Source organism: Amblyomma americanum, chromosome 4 (genome assembly GCF_052857255.1).
Source record: "Amblyomma americanum isolate KBUSLIRL-KWMA chromosome 4, ASM5285725v1, whole genome shotgun sequence".
Classification (NCBI taxonomy): domain Eukaryota; kingdom Metazoa; phylum Arthropoda; class Arachnida; order Ixodida; family Ixodidae; genus Amblyomma; species Amblyomma americanum.
In genome coordinates, this window is record NC_135500.1 from 222554931 (window position 1) to 222580708 (window position 25778).

At 46.6% G+C, this 25778-nt stretch overlaps 1 protein-coding gene across 1 annotated transcript in view; it reads left to right on the forward strand.

Annotated features, from left to right (window-relative positions):
- The window catches only part of Polr3C (RNA polymerase III subunit C), an 81267-nt gene that overhangs the window by 43915 nt on the left and 11574 nt on the right, over positions 1 to 25778 (forward strand). The window contains exons 8-10 of the mRNA XM_077663608.1: positions 1723 to 1843; positions 8320 to 8388; positions 18769 to 18936. Of these exons, the coding sequence (XP_077519734.1) occupies positions 1723 to 1843; positions 8320 to 8388; positions 18769 to 18936 (358 nt within the window). The remainder of the gene's footprint in view (positions 1 to 1722; positions 1844 to 8319; positions 8389 to 18768; positions 18937 to 25778) is intronic.

A 25778-nucleotide genomic window follows, 5' to 3' on the forward strand; every position in this document is an offset into this window, starting at 1 on the left:
GTGAGCAAACCACACTATTTCAAAGCTCACTCTGCATATTTCTACATATTATGGCAGAGCGGCAAGCCACCACGTGACTATTTGAAGGGCACTCCTCGCTTTGGATGTTTTTGAACTAAGCGCAGGGAGGCAAAAGACAGATTTTCAAGAAATGGGAACCGTGATGACTGACGCACCACAAGGAAAGAAGTGAAGCGTTCGCTACTGCCAGAGCACGCGGTGGGGCACAACACCCTGTGACAGCAGTATCGCCAAAGCAAAGATATCTTGGGTATTTTTATTTCCATGGGCATAATTTGGGGCTGTGTTGTCTGCGGCTGTTAGTGTTTATTCATGGAAACCGAAAAAAAATAACTAAAACCAAAGACGAAGCTTTTCGGAATGCTCTTTAGTTTAAGTGACAGACTTACGGCTACCCTGCTGGGCTCCTTTGAGGCACTTCAAACAGAATGGAAAGCAAGAATCAGAAAACCACACGCACACACATGCACAAATAGCTGGGAATACAGTGAGAAAACAAGACATGAAAAAAAGCTAGACCAGTGCCATTTTCTAGTAGTGTAACATGAGCTTATTTTATGCTCTTTCGTCACCTCGCTTCATGCACAACTTCAATAAATTCTATTTTTGCAATTATCCTCGCAATGAAAGGCTATTGTGCAATTCAACTTAGCGAAATTTTAAAAAGTCCCAATATTTTTGTTACATTCAGGTTTACATTACATGCAGTTTTTGCGAGAAGACTCGAAAAGACAATGCATAATGGAAACCAAGATAAGCAATAAATGTAGGTAAAAACACCTTGAAAATGTTTACAGAAAATCCCGTTACTCAAAGTCATAAACGCGGAGACACCCCCACCTCTGCCGCGGCTCGCACAACACCACTACAAGTGTGGTGGGCAGGGTGGGGGATGCAGGGACACTGCAACCGTGCTAGAGGAGAGCGCGCGCGGTCGCGTTGCCACTGTAGATCTAGGGGCCATATGCTTCTTCCTGCATGTTCCCTCTCTCGGTCTGCCCATCTCTGTTGCTGTTGCCCCAGGGAACGGACTCCTCACCTTGCATCGTGGCGCTGTTCGCCCTCCCCGTTCCCGATGAGCGAGAGCTATTGGCGCTGGACTGATGCGAGCAACCGCGCGGTGGCGATGGGCATGCACTGCTCATTTTGTTTCCTTTTTGCTATGCCCTATTTTTTGCTGCTTCTGAGCATGAGCGGTTGTAATGCCACGTGGTATGACGTTCCAATAGAGAGCACTGGAGATGCGCCAACGACGCTAGTTCACAGCGCGTTCTGTCAGCTGCGGTCACTCGTTGCACTAAGTGTACTTCTCACGTCAGTTTGTGCTTTATCATCATGAAACTTTTGCCTGGTTCTAAATTTTGAGTAGCTCAGCACTAGCTCACCGATAGTCGGCGTAGCGAGTTCGTTATATCAAGGTCAGCCGCCGCAACACCTTCGTTACATGGAGGTCTGGAATACACGCGCTTCAAAGGAGGCGACTTTGGGGAATTCGGAAACTTCGTAATGTCGAGGAATTCTCTATATGGAGGTTTGTTACATCCAGGTTTAACTGTATTAATTTTTTTCGTGTAGCAGGTAGCATGCTCACTTATCTTTTTTAAGGGCACTTCTGTAAGACGAACTTAAGACAAATTTTCTGGTCCCTTCAAGTTCGTCTCTACTGTATCATGCTGCTTCTTGCCGTTCTCTGCTAACCAGGTTGCTGCTTGAAAAAAAGTACATTGAGCAGAAACAGATCGAAGAGCTTGCAATGATTCCTGCTCGGGATGCAAAGGAGTGGACGTACAAAATGCTCCAGGAAAAGTTCATCATGGCACAGGTACGAAACAGCTGTGAGCTGCTTCATTGTGCAGACAATTTTCGACATGCCATGTGGTCACTTTGTTATGTTGCGTCTGGTGTATTCCTGATGCATTCAGGTAATTTTCTGATTTTCCACTTTGACCTTTCTGTCAAATGACCAACCACAACTAATACCTGTGCCATATGAGGCAAATTTAATGCCAGCAAGTATTTACTGCCTTAAGTTCTAATGGCATTCACAGGGTGCCGCACGCGAAAATTTAATGACATTAGCCTTGCCGCCATTCGCAACTTACCGAGTTCGCCACAACCCATTCGCCCAAGAAATGCGTACTCTCGACCCCATTCTATGCGCAGAAAAGCAGGCAGCTTCCTAACAAGAAGCAAATTATTTATTGATAATTTTCATTTAGATGAGGTATCTATTACTGCATTTTCGATGCAAATGGCGCCATTTTGGCTGGCACTTCTGACGTACCCTCGCCTTGTGTGCTGACATTGCTGGCTGACGTGCGAACGTAAGGGGAGATGCGGATCTTGAAATGAACTTTCTATTAAAGATATCGTAATGAAATTAGGTGTGTATGTGTTTCTTCTTCCTGTTTTCAAAAATATTAGTGTCTCAATTAGTTCCCATATTATAGAAAGATAACTGAAGATTAACTAATTAAATTCTTGCTGGTCATTATGACACTTTGTTTCAACATTTTTTGGTTGTGATTGAAATGGGGCTGTAGGCAAATATCTGCCATCTGGAGCTATGCTAATTATATTGTTGTTGAAGTACATCATCTTTAAAAATGTTAAATTTCGTTCAAGCACCATAATTATGAAGTATAGTTAGCTCACATTATGGTTCACAAAATTTGTAATGTTTCACTCAGCCAAACAAAAACAGAATAGCTCCACATTATAGTTATTTCTGAATCAACAATGTAAAATGTATTGAAGTTGCACCATGATAACATTATAAAAACCTCCGTAAGGACAATCATGTTTCAAAAAACTCGAAGCTGAGAAAATCGCATTTGAAGTGCGCACGCCAGCCATTCGGTGGTCGTTGTAGAGGCCTCAAAAAACTGCGGAATGTGAACGTTCCAAAAATATTTCACAGTAGTGAGTAATGCCAGGTAATGGGGAAAGGGCCCTTATTTCAAACAAAACCAAGATGGCGTCCATCGGGCACGTGGTCGTGGGATGGCAGGGGCGCGAAGTCCTGCCTCATTTCACTCCGAAATCACGATTTCTATGCTTTAGTCGCAAAATATATAGATATTTTAGTAGTTGGAGGTTGAATTTAGGCCTTTAAACTTTTTAGGCAAGAACTTTAGAGTGTATTGATCCCGAATGTGCCGTTTTTGCAAAATCGAAATTTTCGCATTTTTTGATGATTTCAAGACCTGCGTCTCCCCTTAAGGCTACTTTTTTGACTTGACAGCCAAGAACAGCAAATTTTTGTGCAATATAGTCTTTATGCTGCATTTGGACAACTTTCCCGAGAATTTTTGCTCATTAGGACTGTTTATATTTGACTCGCTTGTAGCCGTTATCGTCATCATGGCATACATATAATGACATTAAATCTGTACTTGTAGCATGAACTCCGAAAATAATGGCATTAGCAAAAAGACATTAAGCATTTACTAGCGTTTCTCATGGGCTTTTGGCACGGGTATTAGAGACAGTGATGGTGCAGTGATAGGTAGCCACTTGACTGCTTGAAATCAAAGCTGTAAAATACAGTGCTGCTTTTTATTTTTTTGCAATCCATGAGTAGTGCACTCATCAGCTGTGTGATCTTGAATTAAATGTGAGCAGTATGTGTGCAGGTCTGCTAATTTCTTTTGCCATGTCAAGTTTTTATTGCTGAACGCAAGAGGCGTGCTGTGAAAGTGATACTGTTAACTTCTGTGATTAATTCAAGGAGATTCATACAATCGAACACAGATATGTCAGACACGAAGGGGATCGTGAAATACGTAGTTGAACGTATCAAAAATTCGATATATAAAAATGGCAATAGGTAAGCTGATCTGTAACTGAGAAGCAAAAATACATTGCACCCACGCTAGTGACTTGCTGGCTGCGCACTGCCTCACTAAGTGTTGCTAGGCCTAACCTGCTTCACATCGAAGCCACTGCAGACGGTGCTTTGGAACTAGCCACTGCCTGTCATGAGGTGACAAATCCTGTTACCAGTGCACTATAAACAAAATAATCTCATTAAAGTACAGTTGGTTTGCGCAATGCCTTCAGCAGCGAAGCACACCACATGGAGTTGGGCTGACTTCAAAGCATGACAGCAATGTAGTGTGAAAAATGAATTCTTGCAAGGGAACTAAGAACACCCTCAAGGACACCTCGCATTCGCCCCATTGCGCAGTTTCACAGCGTAAACACTGCCGCCAGATGCCCAAAGCTGCGCAGCCAACCTGCCGCCATGCTCAAAAAGTCACCGAAGAGCACTGTTTGGAGAAGCGCAATTTTCAGGGGTGCAGAGCGCTGTTCGGTAAATGGAACGACCGACGAAATTGGAGCTCGATATAATACACGACTTCCCTATGCACATGATTTTCAAGGGGGTGATGTGTGTGTCCGATATAGCCAGTAACTCCAAATATCCGGGCGTGACTATACGTCACTTTAGTACAAGCTCATTATTTCAAACTCCATGGGAACACTAACGCAGTTCGAATTAACCGAAGTTCGAACTAACGAAAGTGATCAGAATATGCGGTACTCTGTGATTGGGAAGAGTCGTGTAGTGAAATTATCCTTGTGTATTGTTCTAAAACATTCTCTGATCACCTGCAATTTTTTTTTTGTGGAAGGCAACGGCCAACACCTTCTGTTCTAAAGCCCGAACTTATTGCAGGACCTGTACTTCGCCTTTAAAAGTGAAGAAGAGGCGGGCCGCGTTCAGCGCATTCGAACTTGCGCAAGGGAGGGCCGCACCGGAGTCGCGAAGGGCATGCAGTCACCTTTGAGCGTGAGGTCGAAAGGCTAAAAAAAATCTAGCAGCGCACAACCGTCCTGCGGCTGCCGCTTTTTTTGCAACCTCCAGGACTCGCAAATTCACACTTGCTAGTCACTGAGGATGCACGCCGGTTTAGGTCGAAAGGCGGAAGTCGCTAGTACAGCTGCACGTACGTGGCCCAATTTTCCAGCCTTACAGGCCCCGAGTCACTAATTGCCAAACCAATGAGCATGCTTTTTGGCGATATTCTGTTTCAGTAACACACCGGTGCCGACTTCACGCATGGTTTCAGTCTCCTCTTGAAGCATTTTGTCGTAATTACCGCTAACGGATGACACTTCTAAATCATTACACCAAGGCATACCACGAAACTTGATCACTATGGCTGCAGCTAATTGCACGGAATGTGACGTAAAGGGAACCGGAAAACCAAGACAAAGACGCGTAGCAAACATCTGCGTGAACTCCAAATCGTTGGTTTCGCAGAAGTCTAGGCAGTCTAGATTTCCCGAAGCCCAACTGCGTAGTTTCGGGTTCGAAGTGCCGGAGATGCTGTGACGCAACCGATTCCCACCCTCAACTGTTTACACGGTATAGCGCCTCGCCAGTGACCTTTTTTGCCCTCTCCACATCTCCTCCAAAGAGGTGGTTGTCACGTGCGCAGGCCACCCTTGGTTGTCACGTGCGCAGGCCACCCAGGTGTGGCAGTGCATAGTTAGAATTATCGGTGGCGCAGCCCATTCAGGTTCGAATTGACGAGCTATGTTTTACATAGGCTCCTATGGAGTGCGGCCGAACCAAAACGTACAGTTCGACTTATCCAGAAGTTCAAATTATAAAGGTTCGAATTAACGAGCTTTCACTTACTTAAATTCTGTGGCTCTCCAAAGCTGAGCTGTTGTGTCTAGCTGAGCTGTCTGGTAGTGGCCATGCCTCAAGACTGGGGCCACATTTCATGGCCAACTGGTCAGGACACAAAAATGTTCAAAATTGCTGTAGTATATAGCAAGGTAGTTAGGTGAACCCACCACAGAACGAATGAAAAATGACTATGGCAGCCAGCTTAACACTGCCATCTATGGAACCCTAGGCTTATTGAGGTGTTATGACTGTTTCCTGACAAGGCGAATATTTCATGAACCATGTTCAGAGACCAGTGTAGCAGAAGATATTGCTGGAAAATAGGCGTGGCGGTGTTTTAAGCGCTACCTGCAACATGCGGAACTGACTGCAAAATACATCATCACCACTATCAGCAGTAGCCTGACTACACCCACAGCAGGGCAACGGCCTCTCCCATGTCTCCCTAATTAACCTGGTCCTTTCCTAGTTGCGCCCACCCTATGCCTGCGAACTTCTTAATCTCATCCGGCCACCTAACCTTCTGCCGCCCCCTGCTACGCTTGCCTTCTCTTGGAATCCACTCCGTTACCCTTAAGGATCAGCGGTTGTCTTGCCTTCGCATCACATGCCCTGCCCAAGCCCATTTCTTCCTCTTGATTTCTACTAAGATATCATTAACCCGCGTTTGTTCCCTCACCCACTCTGCCCGCTTCCGGTCTCTTAACATTACACCTATCATTTTTCTTTCCATGGCTCACTGCGTTGTCCTTAACTTAAGCTGAACCCTTTTCGTTAGCCTCCACGTTTCTGCCCTGTAGGTGAGTTCCGGCAAGATACAGCTGTTGTACACTTTTCTCATGAGGGATATTGGTAAACTGCTATTCATGGTCTGAGAGAACCTGCCATATGCGCTCCACCCCATTCTTATCCTTCTAGTTATTTCCCTCTCATGGTCCGGATCAGCGGTCACTACCTGCCCTAAGTAGACGTATTCTTTTACCACTTCCAGCACCTCATTGTCAATTCTGAACCACTGTTTCCTTGCTAGACTGATGAACATTACTTTGGTTTTCTGCATGTTAATTTTTAGACCCACCATGCTGCTCTGTCTGTCTAACTCATGGGTCATGGACTGCAGTTCATCTCCTGAGTGACCCAGCAAGGAATGTCATCAGTGAATTGCAGATTATTTAGGTATTCTCCATTAACTCTTATCCCCAAACTGTTCCCAATTCAGGCCTCTGAGTACCTCCTGTAAACAGGCCGTGAATAGCATTGGCGAGATGTATCTCCTTGCCTGACACCCTTCCTTATTGGAATTTTATTGCTGACTTTATGGAGGACTATGGTAGCTGTGCAGTTGCTATAGATATCTTCCAGTATTTTCACATAAGGCTCTTCTACACCCTGATTCCGCAATGCCTGTATGACAGCTGAGGTTTCCACAAAGTCGAATGCTTTCTCGTAATCAATGAAGGCTATATATAGGGGTTGGTTATATTCAGCGCACTTCTCTATCACCTGATTGATAGTGTGAATATGACCTATTGTTGAATACCCTTTACACCGCAGTGGTGGCCGAGTGTTTGAGCATCCGCCTCTCATGCGGAAGGTGCGGGGTTCGATCCCCAGTGCCGCCGGCTACACACCGGTGATACAGTGGGTACAAGCTTTCCCTTCGTCTGGTGCTCGGCTTATTTAGGGTGAAATGCTTGGGACATGGGTCTTTGACCCCACCTTGAGAAGTCGAAAATGCCTTGTGCAATGGTGCTCTTTGGCCGCAGGTGCCCTTGCATCGTAAAAATCCACTATCATCATGAATACCCTTTACGAAAGCCTGCCTGATCATTTGGTTGATTAAAGTCTAAGGTTGCCCTGACTTTATTAGCGATTACCTTAGTAAATACATTGCAGGAAACGGACAGTAAGCTGATCGGTCTGTAATTTTTCAAGCCCTTGGCGTCTCCTTTCTTATGAATTAAGATTATGTTTGCGTCCTTCCAAGTTTCTGATATGGTCGAGGTCATAAGGGATTGTGTATACAGGGTGGCTTGTTTTTCTAGCACAATCCCCCCTCCGTCCTTCAACAGATCTGCTTTTACGTGATCCTCACCAGCTGCTTTTCCCCTTTGCATTGCTCCTAAGGCTTTCTATACTTCCTCTTTCATTACTGGCAGGATGATGCATTGCTGTGCGCTACTGTCTCTCTCATTAACGCTCTGATTACATTCACTACTGTATAGATTTGTGTAGAACACTTCGGCTACTTTAACTATCTTATCCATGCAAAATACAAGGTCCAGATTTCACCGCAGTTCATTTTTATTCACAGCTCAGTGTTTAAAATTCTGTGCACTTTTGGCAAACAAGGGTTTAAGAGTATTCTTCAGGATGTGACCAATTAAAGGGACACTGAGGACAGATTTGTGTTGGCCTGTATCAATTGATTACGATGTTCTAGTGGCAAAGATCCTTGAGGCTAGGCTACACTTCCTTTTCAGTGCGGACATCACAAGTTTGAATAGAGTAGCTTTGAAATGCGATTTAGCATCTTTTGCTCTGGGACCATAGCCGGAAAGAAGCACTGATTTGATTTTTACGACAGGATGGAGTTGTCCTTAGTGTCTCTCAGAGGTCGGAGCTTTTACTTGCCTCCTACCCTTTTCATGCAGGAACTTCCAAGAACACTGGATTATGCCCCTTCCAGGATGATATACTTGTTCCACGTCGACATACCCCAGGTACAGCAAGAAGTTACATTCTACATTTTGTCTCTGCTCTTGCATTCTACCTTTTTCTGCTGAGCCCCAGTAAAACCTCGTTAATTTCGAAGTCAATGGGTTTTTGAAGATGAAAAAAGATGATGGATTTGACCATCGGGTATATTCAAACTTGTTATTGTGTCTGCTGCTTTGCAGTGAAGCACGTCTTCTCATCTGCTGACGCTGTCTTTTACAGTTCGTGACCATATATCGTGGGCCAGTTTCTGTGCTGAAAGTATGGGGAGCTGAGGCATCGCTCTGCAGCATCGCCTCGTGGCTCCAATGAGCTGTCGCTTCACTGGGTTCCCGATGAAATTGGGTTTCGGGCACTCCCTCATAGCACCCCATATCTTTGTTTCAGCCGGGCAGGTCGCTGCTTCGAATCATCGGGTAAAGTTAACATTAAGAATTATGGGACCGCAGAAGTTCTTCAAATTATCTGGTGTATTGAATTAACCAAGTTCACCATGTTGTCCATGTTTTACTGTCTGGAGTGGTTTTACAAAAGCAATTAGATGAGCCACGGCGGTGGCTCAGTGTTTATGGTGCTCAGCTGCTGACCCAAAAGATGCGGGTTTGATACGCAGTACACAGGCCTTTAGCCTGTGTACTGTGTATTGTCAGTGAATGTTAAGAACTCCAGGTGGTCAAAGTTATCCAGAGCCTTCCACTATGACCTGTGCCACTGTTAAGCCCCACAAACGCGGGTTCGATCCCGGCCACAGCGGTCGAATTTCGATGGAGGCGAAATTCTAGAGGCCCGTGTACTGTGCTTTGTCAGTGCACGTTAAAGAACCCCAGGTGGTCGAAATTTCCGGAGCCCTTCATTACGGCGTTTCTCATAGCCTGGGTCGCTTTGGAACGTTAAACCCCCATAAACCATAAGCCCCACAAACCAAACCAAACCAAACCAATAGTGGTCATCTGAAAAATAGAATGCAAAGCACAAATTTCTTGAAGGCAACATGAGAAGAAAATCTCATATTTGTTGCAGCCACCCCAGTCAAGGCCTATGTCCATAATTAGTTGTGCTTGACATTATGCATTCAACTGTCATGGTGCAAAATCAAGGTTGCTCATTCAGTTTCAAGTTCCTTAACCAAACTCAGCTTTTCACATCAAGACAAATGGGAAGATTATTGCAATAGGCCCAACTATACTCCTGGACACTGAATAAAGTAAATAACCAGGAGTTGACATCGGTTTTGCAGTCCTCTAATGTAAGTATGTGTAAAAGTGAAAAATGGGAACATTTGCAAGGACCACTTTAATGAGCATAACCTGTGCTGCTGAACATGGTGCTCACTAGAGCTTGGGACCATCCACGTTTGCGCTGGTACATTGGAACCCCAATTATGCATCCCCCGTTCATGTAATGACCCGAATTTACGATGAATTGGCATGGGCCCAGTGAATTTCCCATAAAGATAATGCATTAAAAGCGTCAGTTATACATTGTAAAAATATGCATGCCCCGCTTCATACGATGGCCTGTGGGAGCCATCCGGAATGAGAGATGCCACACGCTTCGCTGGCAAAGGCATTAGGGAAGTGAACTGTACGTTCATACCAGCACGAAGTTATTGTATAGGCAGTAACAAGATCATACATTTCTGTGGTCATCGGCAGCTAGTTCGAAACTGTTGTATTCAGTTTCGGTTTCCATTTGAATTCTTTATTCCCCAGGGGGCGCTTCTGTTCTTCGTTAAATATATATATATATATGTGATTGTATGTTTGAATAAACGGGTTTTTTATGCATCGGGACGGCTGGAGTCGGACTTCCGTTTTCACCTTCGAAAACGTCACATTGGCGACGAGGATGGGAAGTTGAATTTCATGAAGATGTTTCGTCATCTAGCAGTGCTGAGCAAGTCTTCACTGTGCAACATTCCGCGCGTAGCGGAATTCATATTCAAGTGCAAGTCGCGAATGTCACTTTGACATTCCTTGTCGATTCAGGGTCGTCTGTTTCAATCCTGTCGGAGCAAGAATTCAGTCGATATTTTCAGAGCGTTCTGCTCCTGCCTGCTCCACATGTCACTCTGTTTGACTACTCTCAACGACCGATTTCCGTGCTAGGTTGTTTCCAGGCAGATGTTCGGTTTAAAGGCCGCACAGTGTCACTACGTTTTTATGTTGTTCACCGAGGAACTTGTCTGATCGGTCTTGACGGCATTAAAGCCTTGAATCTTTGCATTGAGGGTTCTGCTCTTAAATGCTCTTAATTAAAAGCCCCGTAACAAAGATCTTCCACCAGCCTTAGCACATGAGTTCAGTTCGCTTTTCAGCCCCGAGCTGGGTCTTGCTAAGGGGTTCACGCATCGCATCAAGACGCGGCAAGGCGTGCAGCCTGTAGCTTCCAAGCTTCAGAGGTTGCTGAGCCTTGACATTATCGAGCGCATCGATGCTTCTGAATGGGTGTCCCCCATTGTTGTTGTTGACAAGAAAGATGGTAGCATCAGGATATGTGTAGACCTTCGAGAGCCGAACAAAGCTATTGTTCCAGACAGTTTCCCATTGCCCCACACAGAGCAGCTGCTTCACGCTTTGGTAGGCGCTGCACACTTCTCAAAACTTGACTTGGCTTCTGCATACCATCAGGTTCCCTTGCACCCTGACAGCAGGGATCTGACAGCGTTCATCACTCATGACGGGCTTTTCCGTTTTAAAAGAGTTTGCTTTGGGTTGGCTTCTGCCCCACCGGCATTTCAGAAGGTGATGGCAACAATCCTCGACCGCTGCCCTGGCGTGTTGTTCTACATTGATGATGTGTTCATTTTTGGCAAGACCGCAGAAGAACACCTTTAAAACTTGAAGACCGTGCTGCGAAAGATCAAGAATGCAGGTCTGAAACTGAACAAATGCTCTTCGACGTTCCAGAACTTGTGTTTCTAGGGCATAAGGTCACTGCACGTGGTATATCGCCACTTCCAGAGAAAGTAGACTCCATAGTTAACACACCAGTGCCAACTGATGTCGCCGCCCTCCGTTCGTTCCTGGGTATCGTAGAATACTACTCAAAGTTTGTTCCACACTTGGCACAAGTGGTCGACCCTATGAGAATCTTACTTCGCAAAAATGAGCCGTTCATCTGGTCAGCCGAAGCAGACAGCAGTTTCAGGAGGGTTAAGGAAATGCTATCGTCGAGTACAGTCCTCCAGATGTTCGATCTGTCACTTCCGGTCATTGTGTCGATCGACGCGTCCGACTGTGGGCTGGGAGCAGTCCTGCAGCAACAAAGTGGCCACAAGCTCCGCACAGTCGCTTTCACATCTCGTACACTGTCGCCTATGGAGAGAAATATTCAGTCGGTGAAAGAGAAGCACTTGCATGTGTTTGGGCACACGTACCTTTGGGGTCGCCATTTCACAATTCGGACAGATCACCAGGCACTGGTGTCCTCGCTGTTGTCACAAGGACGTGGAAGACGCCCACTCCGAATCGCACGGTGGAGTGCACGACTGCTTTGCTACAATTTCACTGTTGAATACCGCAAGGTGTCCACAAACACTGTAGCAGATGCACTTTCTCGGCTGCCAGCACCCACCTCAGAGGCAGAGACTGCTAAGGAGGAAGAAATTGTCTCGTTCATTGAGCCAGCCTGCATGACAAAGGAGAAGTTCAGGCAGGCTGCCCTCGACGGTTGCCTGGAAACCATTAAGTCATTCATGCTGAGTTCCTGGCCATCAAAGAACACCATACCAGAAAAGGCGAAACCATTCTTCCCTATTCGTAAAGAACTTTTTGTTGTTGGCAACCTGCTACTGCGTGCAGAGCGCCTCGTTGTTCCGTCCTCCCTCACGGCTCAGATCATCGCCACCGCGCACGAGACACATCCAGGTATCACGCGCACGAAGGCGCGACTGCCATCACGCTGACATCACGCTGACATCACGCTGAGATTGACAGCGCTGCGGTCGTCGGAGCATCGAAAGAGGTAGGACACCTGTTTGCTTTCTCCGAAACTGCCATGTCTGTGTAGTAGTCGTTCGCTATAGGGTAGCGCTATAATGACTGATGCAGAGATGGATGCTGGAGGGGGGAATGGTCTAGAGCCTGTTGAGCAACTCGTGTCATCAGAGTCGGTGCTAACGACAGAGCGGACACTGGGAAATATGACGCAAGCTTTGCTAATGGAAAAAGAGCAGAAGGTTCAAATGTTCGAAATTGAAAAATTGAAGCTCCAAATTGAATTGGAAAAAATAAAATTGAGGCAAAGGCAACTTCCACCGCAACTGGATGCGCAGCATGGACAGCGGTCAGGTCCAAAGTTGGGCGAGTACGCAAAAGAACTAAGAGCGGTGCTGGCTCCTATGCCAGAAAAGGACCCATTAGTGCCCGCATGGTTCAGAAGTGTAGACACAATGATAGAGACCCTTAAGATTCCTAAAGAAAGTTGCGGGGCTATCCTATTGCCATTTCTGACTGAGAAAATGAGGGCATTTGTAGCTAGCGAGTCCAACGGAACGGTAATGCCATACGAGGAGCTTAAGGAAAGGGTTCTAAAAGAGCTCAAAATGACTCCGAATGAGTACAAACGGTTGTTCATGGCGGTACGTAAGGAGCAAGGTGACTCATGGCATCAGGTAGCGACCAAGCTCGAGACAATGTTCATGTACTATGTGAATAGTCGAGAGGTTGAAAGTCTGGAGGATTTGAAAGGCTTAATGATAGCAGATCGTTTCAAACAAGTGCTGCCAGACGAAGTGAGGAGATATGTCATGCAAAATGAGAACCGGAACTGGCTTACGGCCGATGAGATTGCCGGATTACCGGAGACGTTCGAGGAAAGTCGACGGGTAGGCAAACCGATGGAGCGGTTCGAAGGTGTTAAACCACCACATCAAGGTGGGGAGAAATGGGAAAAACAGACGCCAATCCTAAGCCCTAACTCCGGAGGTAAAAATCGACACGCAGGGGCGAAGTGCTTTCGCTGCAAGAAATATGGGCACATCTCTATTCACTGCCCAAGTGCACAGCAAAGACAGGACGCAACAGAGTCTAAGGAGGACGCGAGCAAGCTAGTAGCACGAGCTCAAATGTTGGTTCCTGATAAGCTAGAATCCGAACTGGAAAGGACGGCTAAACTTGAGCAATTGAGTAAAGCTCACTCTCTTACCAGGGTAAGGTTACAAATCGGAGATAACCAGGCAGAAGCTTGTGTAGATTCAGGGGCGGAGATTACAGTGTTAAGGGCAAAGACGGTGCCTCTATTGTGTCGAAATGACTGTTCCGATAAAATAAAACTGAGGGGTGCTTTTGGACAGATCGTGGAGGCAGACTTAATATATGTGCCTATGTCTTTAGTACCGAAAGGAGAAACAGTCAATCAGCAGTTGCCAATACTATGTGCAGTCACCGCAGAACTAGCTGAAGGTGTAGTTGCGTTGCTCACACCCGAAACGCATGCAATGCTAGAAGGGATGGAAAAGCAGCAGGTGGCAGTGGCTGAAGAGAGAGCTGTTCTTGAACGAGAGGTAAACACGGCACATGGATTGGAAGAGGACAAAACAGAGATTACACTCGAGTTCGAGGAAAACGAGAATGCGGAGCCAATAGTTGTGCCAGCTTTTGCAGTAGGTCAGGAAGAAGTAGTGGTAGAAACTACGTCGAGGGTTCGAGACTTCAAACTGGAGCAGCGAGACGATCTATCGTTGAGAGAAGCGTGGAGACAGGCAAGAGAAGGTAGTCATGGGATGGTAGTGCAGGAGGAGATGCTTTTCCGTGAAGAAAAGATTGATGGAAGGTTATACAAACAGCTAGTGCTGCCAGAGCCGCGAAGACGTGAAGTGCTCGAACTGGCGCACGACAGACCAAGTGGAGGGCATTTTTCAGAAAAGAAAACCAAGCAGAGGCTTAGAAGTGCGTTCTTTTGGACAACGATGGTAATTGACGTGAAGGAGCACTGCCGCAGCTGTCATACGTGCCAAGTGTTTTCACGTACGACTGTTCGAGATCGAGTGCCGATAACACCGCTAACTAGACCAGAGACACCTTTTCAGGTAGTGTTCCTCGATTGTATAGGACCACTTGAGCCCGGGTCAGCACAGGGACACCGCTATGCGCTGAGCGTCGTTGATTTGTGTACGAGATGGGCAGAAGTGATACCACTCAAAAATCTGACAGCCAAGGCTACATGCCAGGCACTAATAGAGGTTTTCACTAGGTATGGGACTCCTGAACTTATTTGCTGTGACCAAGGAACCAACTTTGTGTCCAAATTAACTCAAGAATTCATGCAGAGGCTGGGGGTGCAGATGCGGTTTTCCACTCCGGAACACCCTCAGAGTAACAGGATTGTGGAAAGGTGGAACGGAACGTTTAAGGCTATGCTTCGACATGTCGTACATGATCATCAGAGAGAATGGGACCGGCACATTCCATGCATGCTTTGGGCATACAGGGAGGTACCGCATGACGTAACGGGCAAATCACCATTTGAACTAATGTTCGGGCGGGCGCCACATGGACCACTCAATATCCTCCACAAAACGTGGACTGGTGAGTGGACTCCGCCGACGGGACTGAATAAACCAGCCGCTCAATATCTGCTCGAGCTGAGGGAACGGATGAATGACGCCGCGAAAAGGGTTGATGAAAGGGCAGAGGCCATACAGAGGTCGTATGCAGCCAAATACAACCTTAGGGCCAGACCAAAAGAGTTCAGAGAAGGGGATAAAGTCATCATACTAGAAAGCGGCCAGGTGGGTAAACTACAGCCGAAGTGGCGCGGACCAGCTGTTATAAAGGAAAGGAAGAGAGATAACAGCTATATTCTTGACACTGACGGGGGAAACAGATGGGTGCATGCAAATAGGCTGCGACCCTACGTAGCACGAACCCAGAATGTGGGAGTTGTCTTCGACTCGGACAGCAAGTTTGGTGAGGTGTATGAGACTCCACATCGCGGAATGCGGAACCAATCCCTAAAGTTCGAGATTTCAGATAAAGCGTTGACGCAGCAACAAAGACTTGAGCTTTGTGAAGTCATAACGCGGGCGTCTGAAGTTTTTTCCGAGCGCCCAGGTCGATGCAAAGTGGGCTGCCACAAAATAACGCTGCTTCCCAACACCAAGCAAGAAAGGTCACACCTGTATAAGGTACCTTTCGCATTCAGAAAGGAGATAGAGCGTCAGGTAGCACAACTACTAGAATGGGACTTCGTCTATCCAGTTGACAGCTCGTACGCACATCCAGTTGTATGCGTAGCCAAAAAGGATGGGTCAGTAAGGATGTGTATTGATTTCCGAAAATTGAATGCAGTTACTGAATCAGACAGCTTCCCTATGGCTAATATGACTGAGATGCTCTACGAAGTGGCAAGTGCCAGCTACATATCGGTATTGGACATGACTCGCGGATACTGGCAGATCGCCTTAGACAAACAGTCGCATACCGCGTTTGCAACACCTCAAGGACTCTATGCTTGGAAGGTAATGCCGTACGGGTTGCGAAACTCGGCAGCAACTTTTCAGAGGATTATGAACGAAATCCTACAAGAACATTCCTCCTATGCAATGGCATACATTGACGACATCGCCATCTTTTCGGGAACCTGGGAGGAGCACATCAAACATCTACAGGCAGTACTTGAGACTCTGAGAGAAGTAGGCTTAACGGCAAACTCTGCGAAATGCAAGTTTGCGCAGAGAACGGTAAAATACCTAGGCCATGTAGTAGGATCAGGCAAGCATGCTCCCGACCCAGAGAGAGTAAGCGCGATCACAAAACTGAAAGCACCCAAAACAAAGAAGGAGCTGCGTAGCGTATTGGGCCTCTTTAACTACTACCGAGAATATGTACCGGAGTATTCAAAGGTAGTTCGCCCATTGACGGACCTCACCAACAGGCGGGTCCCGAATGTCATTCCCTGGAATGAGAAGGCCGAGGAAGCGTTTGGTGAGGTGAAAAGGGTACTGGCGTTGTTGCCGGAGCTGGTCGCACCTGATCAAAACCAGGAGTTCCTTCTCACAACGGATGCCTCGGAGGTGGCGATAGGAGCATGTCTGTTGCAGTCTGTTGATGGGGAACAGAAGCCGATTGCATTTCTGAGCAAGAAATTGACCCCTGCTCAGACCAAATGGTCGGCAATCGAAAGAGAAGCTTTTGCAGTCGTTTGGGCACTGGGGAAACTGGATACTTGGTTATTTGGGGTTAAAGTGAAGGTCGCAACAGACCACAACCCGCTCACATACCTGACCCGTTCAGCGCCCACTAGTGCGCGGTTGATGCGTTGGTCGCTTGCATTACAAAAGTATGACCTAGAGGTCGTGCATATTAAAGGGTCACTAAACAAGTGCGCTGATGCGCTCTCTTGTCTAGAATGCCAGGAACAATGACATTAGGATAATTCTTTGATGTGTGTTTGCGTCAGTTTCCTCTGCTATAGCCGCAAACGAGTGATTAAATAGTAGGTGTAATTTTTTTTTTAGGGTAACTAGTTAGCTTACTGCGGTAGTCACGGGGGGAAGTGAAGGCTAGTTTGGCAGTTAATCTTCAGAGAACGGACATGGCAAGTTCTGGAATGTGCAGACTGGTGTTCTACCCCTGTGTGCGGATTGAATTAACCACAATATGCGTGTGTGTGTGCACGGTTGTGTGATTTTTTTTGTGTTCCGGCAAATTGTGACTGAACTTTTATGTCACACTGACAGCAAGTGTCCGCGTGACATTCTTGGTTGGGAGGTGTGGAAGGTGTGGGTGGTGTAGAACCACCGGGTCATCAAGAAACCCCGATTTCATCATCAAGTAGTTTCCTTTCATCGCCACCGGAAGGGGAAACTCAGCTGCGGCCTTGACGTCTTTCCGGCCTTTCGGCATTCCCAGCACATGCAAGCATGGCCTTTGAGATCGGTGCACGCTAATCAGAGACGCCATCGCTGGCGGTGCGATTTAAACACGACTTCACAAACTGTCTGAATTAACCGAAGTACGCCAAATATGTCCAAATTAACGGGAGTTTCGTGCCATAGTGTTATGTACATGTTTGACGGGACCAGATGGCGCGTCCAAATTAACGGGGGCCGAATTAATGAGGCTTTACTGTAATCAGTAAGAATAAGGGGGGGAGTATGTTGTATTCAGTTTCGGTTTCCATTTGAATTCTTTATTCCCTAGGGGGCGCTTCTGTTCTTCGTTATATATATACATGATTGTATGTTTGAATAAACGGGTTTTTTTATGCATCGGGACGGCTGGAGTTTGACTTCCGTTTTCACCTTCGAAAACATCACAGAAACCACTTTCAGCTCTGGCTTCGGTGCTGGATACGTTAGGTTCAGCGACAGCGAGTGAGCCAGGAGCGAGTGCCGCAGCGTCAGCCAGTGGGCCGCACATCACTGCAGAAAGCACGTCGCCGACACATTCACATCGCAGGCGAACATCGTGTTTTCTTTATTTCTTTATGATGTGAATTACTATTGCAGACACTGCTGCCTTCTGGTGCGTAGTGGCGGCGGTTCTAGAGGAACTCTGAACAGAGAGGCATGTCGCTGATCTGGTCAGACTGCTTGCTGCAAAACGTCTTCGAAGGGTTGTAACAGCCATATTTCTGATGTGTCGTTCAAATCGCTGTTTTCGAGGCGCTTGTGACTTCTACTTTATGTGCAAGGACGGGAGCGCACATGCGCTTCATCTAAAGCCGTGTCTTCGACACCAAAAGGCCTGGCTGCACACAGTCTAAGAACTAATCCTCGCAGAATGAAAACGGGTGCATTTGTAATGCGTGGGGAAAATAACTTAATTTTTGAAAGCCAGAGTTGCGGGCACGTTTCTTAATGCGAATACATCACTTGTGCGAGATTTTCGATTATACTACGCCCAGATCATACAATGGTTTCGCGCGGTCCCCGTGAAAGCCATATAATCGAGGTTATACTGTATTGCTAGTATTAATGCGCAATGGCTTTAGCACCTGCATCGTAATCTGGTTCTCTGACCTTCAGGGCGCAGCACTAACCCCAAAAGTGAAATTTGTGCACTTTTGTAATTGCTGCTACACATTCGCTGAGTCCTAAAGGTGGCATAGCAGTTCATGGCGTGATGATTCATAATGATACAGTTGTTGGCATCTGCAAGAAATAAGCCAGATCCTGCAGAAAACGATGGGGACGCGTTCTTCCGCATGCCTTGTGAACGATCTTTGGTGCTAAACTGTGACATGGCTTGCAACGCACGCTCTTTAAGCGCAGAACTGAAGTGTGAGCCTTTTCTTTCTTCAGGTAGCCTTTATGAGCTGCAAAAAATGCCATAGAACAATGTCTGGCATTTGTTGTGGCCTAAGCTACGCACCAAGGTGCTCACTCCGGGAAATCTCATTCTCCCATGCTGTAACGGAGACGTATATTCTCTGCGCAGCTAACTCGTCAGGTGTTGGAGTGGTGCTACCAGGCGCTGACCAACTTGGTGCTGCGGAGGGAACACATCACGCAAGAGCACAGGAGGCTGGTCGACAAGAAGCAGCGGGTGGACCTCATTGTGCTCTCCATGCAACAGAACAGCGCTGCGCCCGAGCAAATTGAGGAGGTGAGATTGCTGTCTCTGTGTATTTAAGGAAGTGTAGTGCTGTGGATGAATTCCCAAAATCTGTGGTGTAGCAGGGCTTCTCAAACTGGGTTCTCCAAGAAGCTAAATTTATGCATGCCTCACCTGCCGTGTTTCCTTTACCCACTTTATTTTGGAGTTAACTCATGCTGTACTTGCTTATAGACGACTGTTTCACTGTACTGCCAGTCGTTATTTAATTGAATTTGGGCATTTTTCTGATGGGGTGTGTGTCTTTTTTTACAAGCATGTGAGACTGGGAGGGACAGCAGCCGGGACGTGGAGTTTTTCAGCACCTTTTGGCTAAAAAGAACTGTGAACCCCTGGCGTAAAGCTATGATTGGGACACAAATACAAAAAATTTTCCGGTGCATCCTGCCAAACACAAATGTCTCGTGAAGGGTAGTTTTTCAGTGCAGTTCACTGTATTTTTTTCTTCCAAATGTAAGTGGAAGACAAGGCAAAAGGCCTGAAGCCTAACAAGGCCTTGAATTACATCTGAAGTTGACAGCAGGTACAACTTTGAAATGCAATCACGGTGTAACAGTACAACATATAATATAAGGAACACATGAAAAACACATACAGGCTAGGGATTATTCTGTGAAACAAACATGTAATACTACAACGTGTTGGTGAGAAAAAGGATCAGCATCCATCTGGATGTGGAAAGGGTTTGAAGCTCGTAACATCAGGACAGAAACCTGGAAAAATTATATGAAGCCTGATAGCAGGCTCGGACGAGTGCGCTGTATACATAAAATATGTTCGCTGGTCATTAAAAATGATTTATACTGCAGTTTGAAAGGCTTAAATGGTAGTGTTAGATTGATTTGGCGTTCATGATTAAGTAGCCTCGTTGCCTGATAATCATGGTCCTGTTTTCCATAATTAGCTCTAACCCTTCTTGTTCTATATGCATGGGTTTGAAAATTATATTTTGGAGATTATATCTGTATGTCTAGTGTAAAGTTTTTTCTGTAAATTAATTGCATCAGTTTAAAGTAATATACTGTGTTGGCCGGTAGTAAATCGTATTTTAAGAAGAGCGGCGGGGTTGGCAGGTCACTTATTCTTCCGTTATAGCTCTCAGATAGAAGTAGAATGCGTTATTGCAGCACAAGCAGCCTGTCGTAATTTTCTTTTATCGTAATGCCCCACACTAATATTGCGTAAAGTAGTCGTGGGTAAAATAATGTGCAATATAAAGTTTTTTTTCAGCCAAATAGAGATAAGTGGAGCTATATAGCTCATGCAGCCGACAGAACGTGAAAAAATTAGCTGTGGTTTAGCTTTGGTTAAACCTGGTGAGAAGCGAAAGAAACCTCTGACTCTACGTAGCTGGTAAGACGTACCACCTGAAGCACTTTCTGCTGTTTTTTCGCAGTAGCGCTCTTCCGTTGTTTCTCGACGCATGTCACTTGTTCTTCTTCTGTCTCTTCAGCACGGTGTTTCTTCCTGGCCTCATTGAAACGTTGCACCTTCGCTTTCCGGCGCTGTCACGGCAGAATGTTCTTCCTCCTACATCGCAAAACCGGTTTCTACCCCCACTGGCTCGCCGTTGGTATATATACACAGCTCTCCATTGACGTCACAGACGGTGGCTCCGCACCCGTTGTCAAGCAGAGTATCTATCTTCATGATTGATGTGCTTGTTTACTGAAATTCCTTTTATTCTATATGACATCTATATGACTTCTATATGACTTTGACCTTGACCTTTGAGAGATTTCGGGGTGGCCCACCATCTTGGTTTGGCATGTAGGCACCACCTTGGCCTACGTGACTTTGCTCCACAGTTTGACCTCTAAATCTTTTCAAGGTCATAAACGGAACTGCACTCATCATCATCATCAGCCTGACTACACCCACTGCAGGGCAAAGCCCTCTCCCATGTCTCTCTAATTAACCTGGTCCTTTGCCAGCTGCGCCCACCCTATGCCTGCGAACTTCTTAATCTCGTCCGCCCACTTAACCTTCTGCCGCCCCCAGCTACGCTTGCTTTCTCTTAGAATCCACTCCATTACCCTTAAGGACCAACGGTTATCTGGCCTTCGCATTACATGCCCTGCCCAAGCGCATTTCTTCCTCTTGATTTCGACAATGATGGCAGTAACCCACGTTTGTTCCCTCACCCACTCTGCCCGCTTCCGGTCTCTTAACGTTACACCTATCATTTTTCTTTCCATAGCTCGCTGCGTTGTCCTTAACTTAAGCTGAACCCTTTTTGTTAGCCTCCACGTTTCTGCCCTGTAGGTGAGTTCCGGCAAGATACAGCTGTTGTACACTTTTCTCATGAGGGATATTGGTAAACTGCTATTCATGATCTGAGAGAACCTGCCATATGCACTCCACCCCATTCTTATACTTCTAGTTATCTCCCTCTCATGATCTGGATCAGCTGTCACTACCTGCCCTAAGTAGACGTATTCCTTCACAACTGTCTAACTCATTGATCATGTTTTGCAGTTCACCTCCTGAGTGAGTCAGCAAGGCAATGTCATCAGTGAATCGCAGATTATTTAGGTATTCTTCATTAACTCTTATCCCCAAACTGTTCCCAATTCAGGCCTCTGAGTACCTCCTGTAAACAGGCCGTGAATAGCATTGGCGAGATGTATCTCCTTGCCTGACACCCTTCCTTATAGGAATTTTATTACTGACTTTATGGAGGACTATGGCAGCTGTGCAGTTCCTATATACAGTAATCCCTCTTTATAACGAAATCGCTTTACTCGAAATATCGTTTTATTCTAAATTTCTTCCAATCCCAACCCAAATGCATGCATTTTAGGTCGCATTACTCGAAGCGCACGAAGAGCTTGACCCGCTTAAAGCGAAGTGGCGAGCGGAGGCATCGCCGCCGCCGCGGCGACCCTTTTGCGCATGCAGTGTCAAATTAATAAAGCCGACGAATTAGTCTCAGGCAGGCACAGAACAGGCCACAAAAGTACCAAACCTACGACCGATGAGCTGCGTAGTAACGAGTAAGCGAGTGCCCCCAGCTGTTTACAGCGGATGCGAACGGAAGTGCGCCCGAACCGGTCGCAGTCGCGTCGCTGGTGTCCCCCGTGATAGAATCCAAACGAAAATAAAATTTTCGTGGCGCTTTGCGATGCCAGAAAACCGTGGTCTCTTCGATGCCGAAAAGTGGCCAAAAGACCGCGGGCAGACTTGCGACATAGCATTCCATGGGGTGCGCTCGGTGAGCAAAATTTTACCGCTCTAAAGAACATTTCTGGCACTGAGACATGCCAAGAAGCACGAAAGTGTCCCTCTGATTATGAGTCCATTCACACTTGCGAGTAGCGAGCGAGGTGAGCTTTCGGCGACGAACTTAGCTGCTCTCTGGCTGTCGTAGTCCTCGCTAAGCCTAACCGCTTCACATCGGCGAAAGCAGACGAAACTCTCGAAAGCGCACAAAAACGTCATTCCCGAGAGTTTTCGCTTCAAACGAGAAGGCGGCTTGCAAGTGTGAACAACAGCGTTGTCGAGCTGCTGCCTGGTCGCACGCCCTTTGCCGTGTTCGACGCGAGGAGGTATTGAAACGCATTTATAGTCTGACGTGTTCAGCGCGCTGGTGCGCGTCGCTCGAAGTCAGTCGTGATACGCCGGTTTCGCTGCGCTGGCCGAAGCGCCACCCCCTCTGTACTTAGATGCGCTCAGGCGCCGCGCGCCGCTTCGGAGCATGCGCAGAACGACCGCCACCTCGTGCGCCGATCGTCGACACGCGGGCAGTTTGAATTCCGTTTGCGCCGTTTTCTGCGTCGCCTGATCCGTTTCTCGTTCCATCCAGAGCATTGCGGCTTCTATATGAAACATGGCTAGGGTGTTATCCGCGCGATAGAAACTTGCTCTCGTGTTACTAGTCCGCCGCTTGCAGCGAAAGAGCAGGCGCTCGATGTATGTGCGAAAGATCGCTTTCTCCACGGGAACAACTCAATCGTGGAGAGACCGGTGCTTCGCCTTCTGTTGCCAAGCGTTCTCTTTGTTCTAATGGTCTCTGAAATCCAGCCGTTTGGTGTCGTATACACAAGGGTGTTGTTTGATGGCTTCGATAAACCGCTCCACAATGATATCCCGCACAATTTCAGTATTCGGGCAGCTCGTGCCACTCACGTCGCTCGCACTGGCATCCGCCATTTTTCTCCGCACGATGCATTGTAGGTCGACGCGGTCGGCGGCGCCGTCACGCAATTGGAGCAGGAGCCAAATCTGCGCCGGGCCTGTCGGGGCACGCTGGCAGCCGCCGGTTACGTTGGCCGCTGCAGTGCGTCGAACTATAGACGGGGCTGTTTCACCAACGCAACGCAGCGTGCGCGCGCGCGCGCGCGCTTGCGTTACGTCGGTTAATATTCGCGCCTTAACAAATCGGGAAGACGACTTTGGGGAAGCCGGTCTAGAAATCTGCTTGCCGCTCGTCATAATCGGCATGCATCGCAATAAAACACCGCTCCTAGCTTCGTTGCACTTTTTACGGTGCAAATAGATCGATAACTTGCCGAAAACATGAAAAATCCGAGCGTCGCCAGCGGCGAGTCAGGCTGTCAACATGGCGGGTCAAAGCAACCACGGTGTTTCCCCTGCGATTTTCTCGAGCCGGTCATGCTTGATTCGTGCCATCCGACTAGACAAACAGTCTAAATGTGTGGTAGGGTTATTGAATTTTGTTCCTACACATCTGTCAACGGTGCCGACGCGACGCTGCGCGAACACTGACACTCGATCCGTAGAATTAGCACAGTGTCGTCGACAACGGTGCGCCAAAAAACTCACGCCGAAAAACTCAATTGCAAACTTCACAGCTGTACACATTGGGAAAAAAAATTGCCCAGTAATCATACGAAGCTCCTATTGCAAAAGCGTTCAGTTTTCATGATCGCACTGTGTACCTACAATGAGCGGCTAATTTTTGAGCACAGCAAACACAACCTCAGACTCGAGCCACGGCATTTCCGTGACCCCCCCCCCCCCCCCACATCAAAACAGCCACTGCCTTCGAAATACCTCAAGATACCTCCATAAAAGCGGCCACTGCCTTTGCGATTTGAAATACCCCAAAGGTTGAATGCATGGGCGCGGCGACCGCAGCCTCGTGCAATGCTTGGTCAGATTAGAGCAGGGGTTGCACACGACCGGTAAGAACTTGAAACAGCCAAAACTCACTGCCTTTTTTGCACCTGAATCAAGTTTTGCTTCACCGAATACATTGTATTTTTGACTTCCTCGCTGTTGCGGCGCAATTAAAGCTCGACTGCTTTAGATTTTCTCGGGTGGTCGTTTATATCGAATTACCGCTTATAGCGAATTTTTTCGCCGTCCTGCTGACTTCGTTATAGCGAGGGATTACTGTATATCTTCCAGTATTTTGACATAAGGCTAATCTACACCCTAATTCCGCAATGCCTTTATGACTGCTGAGGTTTCCACCGAGCCAAATGCTTTCTCGTAATCAATGAAGGCTATATAGGGGTTGGTTATATTCTGCCCATTTCTCTATCACCTGATTGATAGTGTGAATATGACCTATTGTGGAATATCCTTTACGAAAGCTTGCCTGATCATATGGTTGATCAAAGTCTAAGGTTGCCCTGACTCTGTTAGCGATTACCTTAGTAAATACCTTCTAGGCAATGGACAGTAACCTGATCGGTCTGTAATTTTTGAAGCCCTTGGCGTCTCCTTTCTTATGAATTAAGATTATGTTTGCGTTCTTCCAAGTTTCTGGTACGGTCGAGGTCATAAGGGATTGCATATACAGGGTAGCTAGTTTTTCTAGCACAATCCCCCCTCCATCCTTCAACAGATCTGCTGTTACCTGATCCTCACCAGCTGCTTTTCCCCTTTGCAGTGCTCCTAAGGCTTTCTTTACTTCCTCTATTGTTAACGTTCTGATTACATCAGCTTCTGTACAGATTTGTGTACAACTCTTCGACTACTTTAACTATCTTACCCATATTGCTAATGGCATTGCCCTCCTTGTCTCGTTTTAACACATACATCTGGTTTTTTACCTATGCCTGGCGTAGTGAAGTGTTCGCTTCAATTTGGCCTTGACCTTCGTGAGATTCGGGTGGTGGCCCACCATCTTGGTTTGGCATATATGCGCCACCATGGCCTACGTGACTCTGCTCCACCGTCACCTCTAAAGCTTTTCAATGTCATAAACGGAACTACATTAACCTCTTGAAAACCTGGCGTAGTGAAGCTTTTGCTTCAAAATAAGTTATAAGATGATTAATATAAGACAAATCTTCACGAAACCAGACAGCTAAAAATTTGTCTTGATGCCTGAGCGACATATTTCATACTGAATTTAAGTTTGATGCTTTCCTACCAACTTTGTAACGGGTTTGAAAAATATAAAATTTGTTTTGTGCGTGTTCAGTTGTAAACAATTTTCCTCGAGTGAATTAGACAAGTGAGACAGGTAAAATTTTGGCGCCTTTTGTACATCCTGCATATACAGTGTTATCCACTTAAACGATACCAAATATAACGATATATCACTTATAATTTTCAAATTCTTTAGATTTATCATTTCTCCCATTGCTCCTATATAAAATAAACCTTATATAACACTACAATTACCGGCGATATAACGGATACAACAATAGGATTCTGGTCGACCATATCGTGTTTGGCACCAAAATGTCTGAAATTTTGATAAAAAAAATTAAATACTTTGAAGTGAATGAGGTAAAAACTCCCCGAACAGACCAGCGTGTCGAAATCCGTGAGGGATTGCCTACGGCCTTGGGAACCAAGTGCTATCGTTGTCACAATCGCTGGAGGGAGGAGCTTGCTTGGCCACTGCCACACAA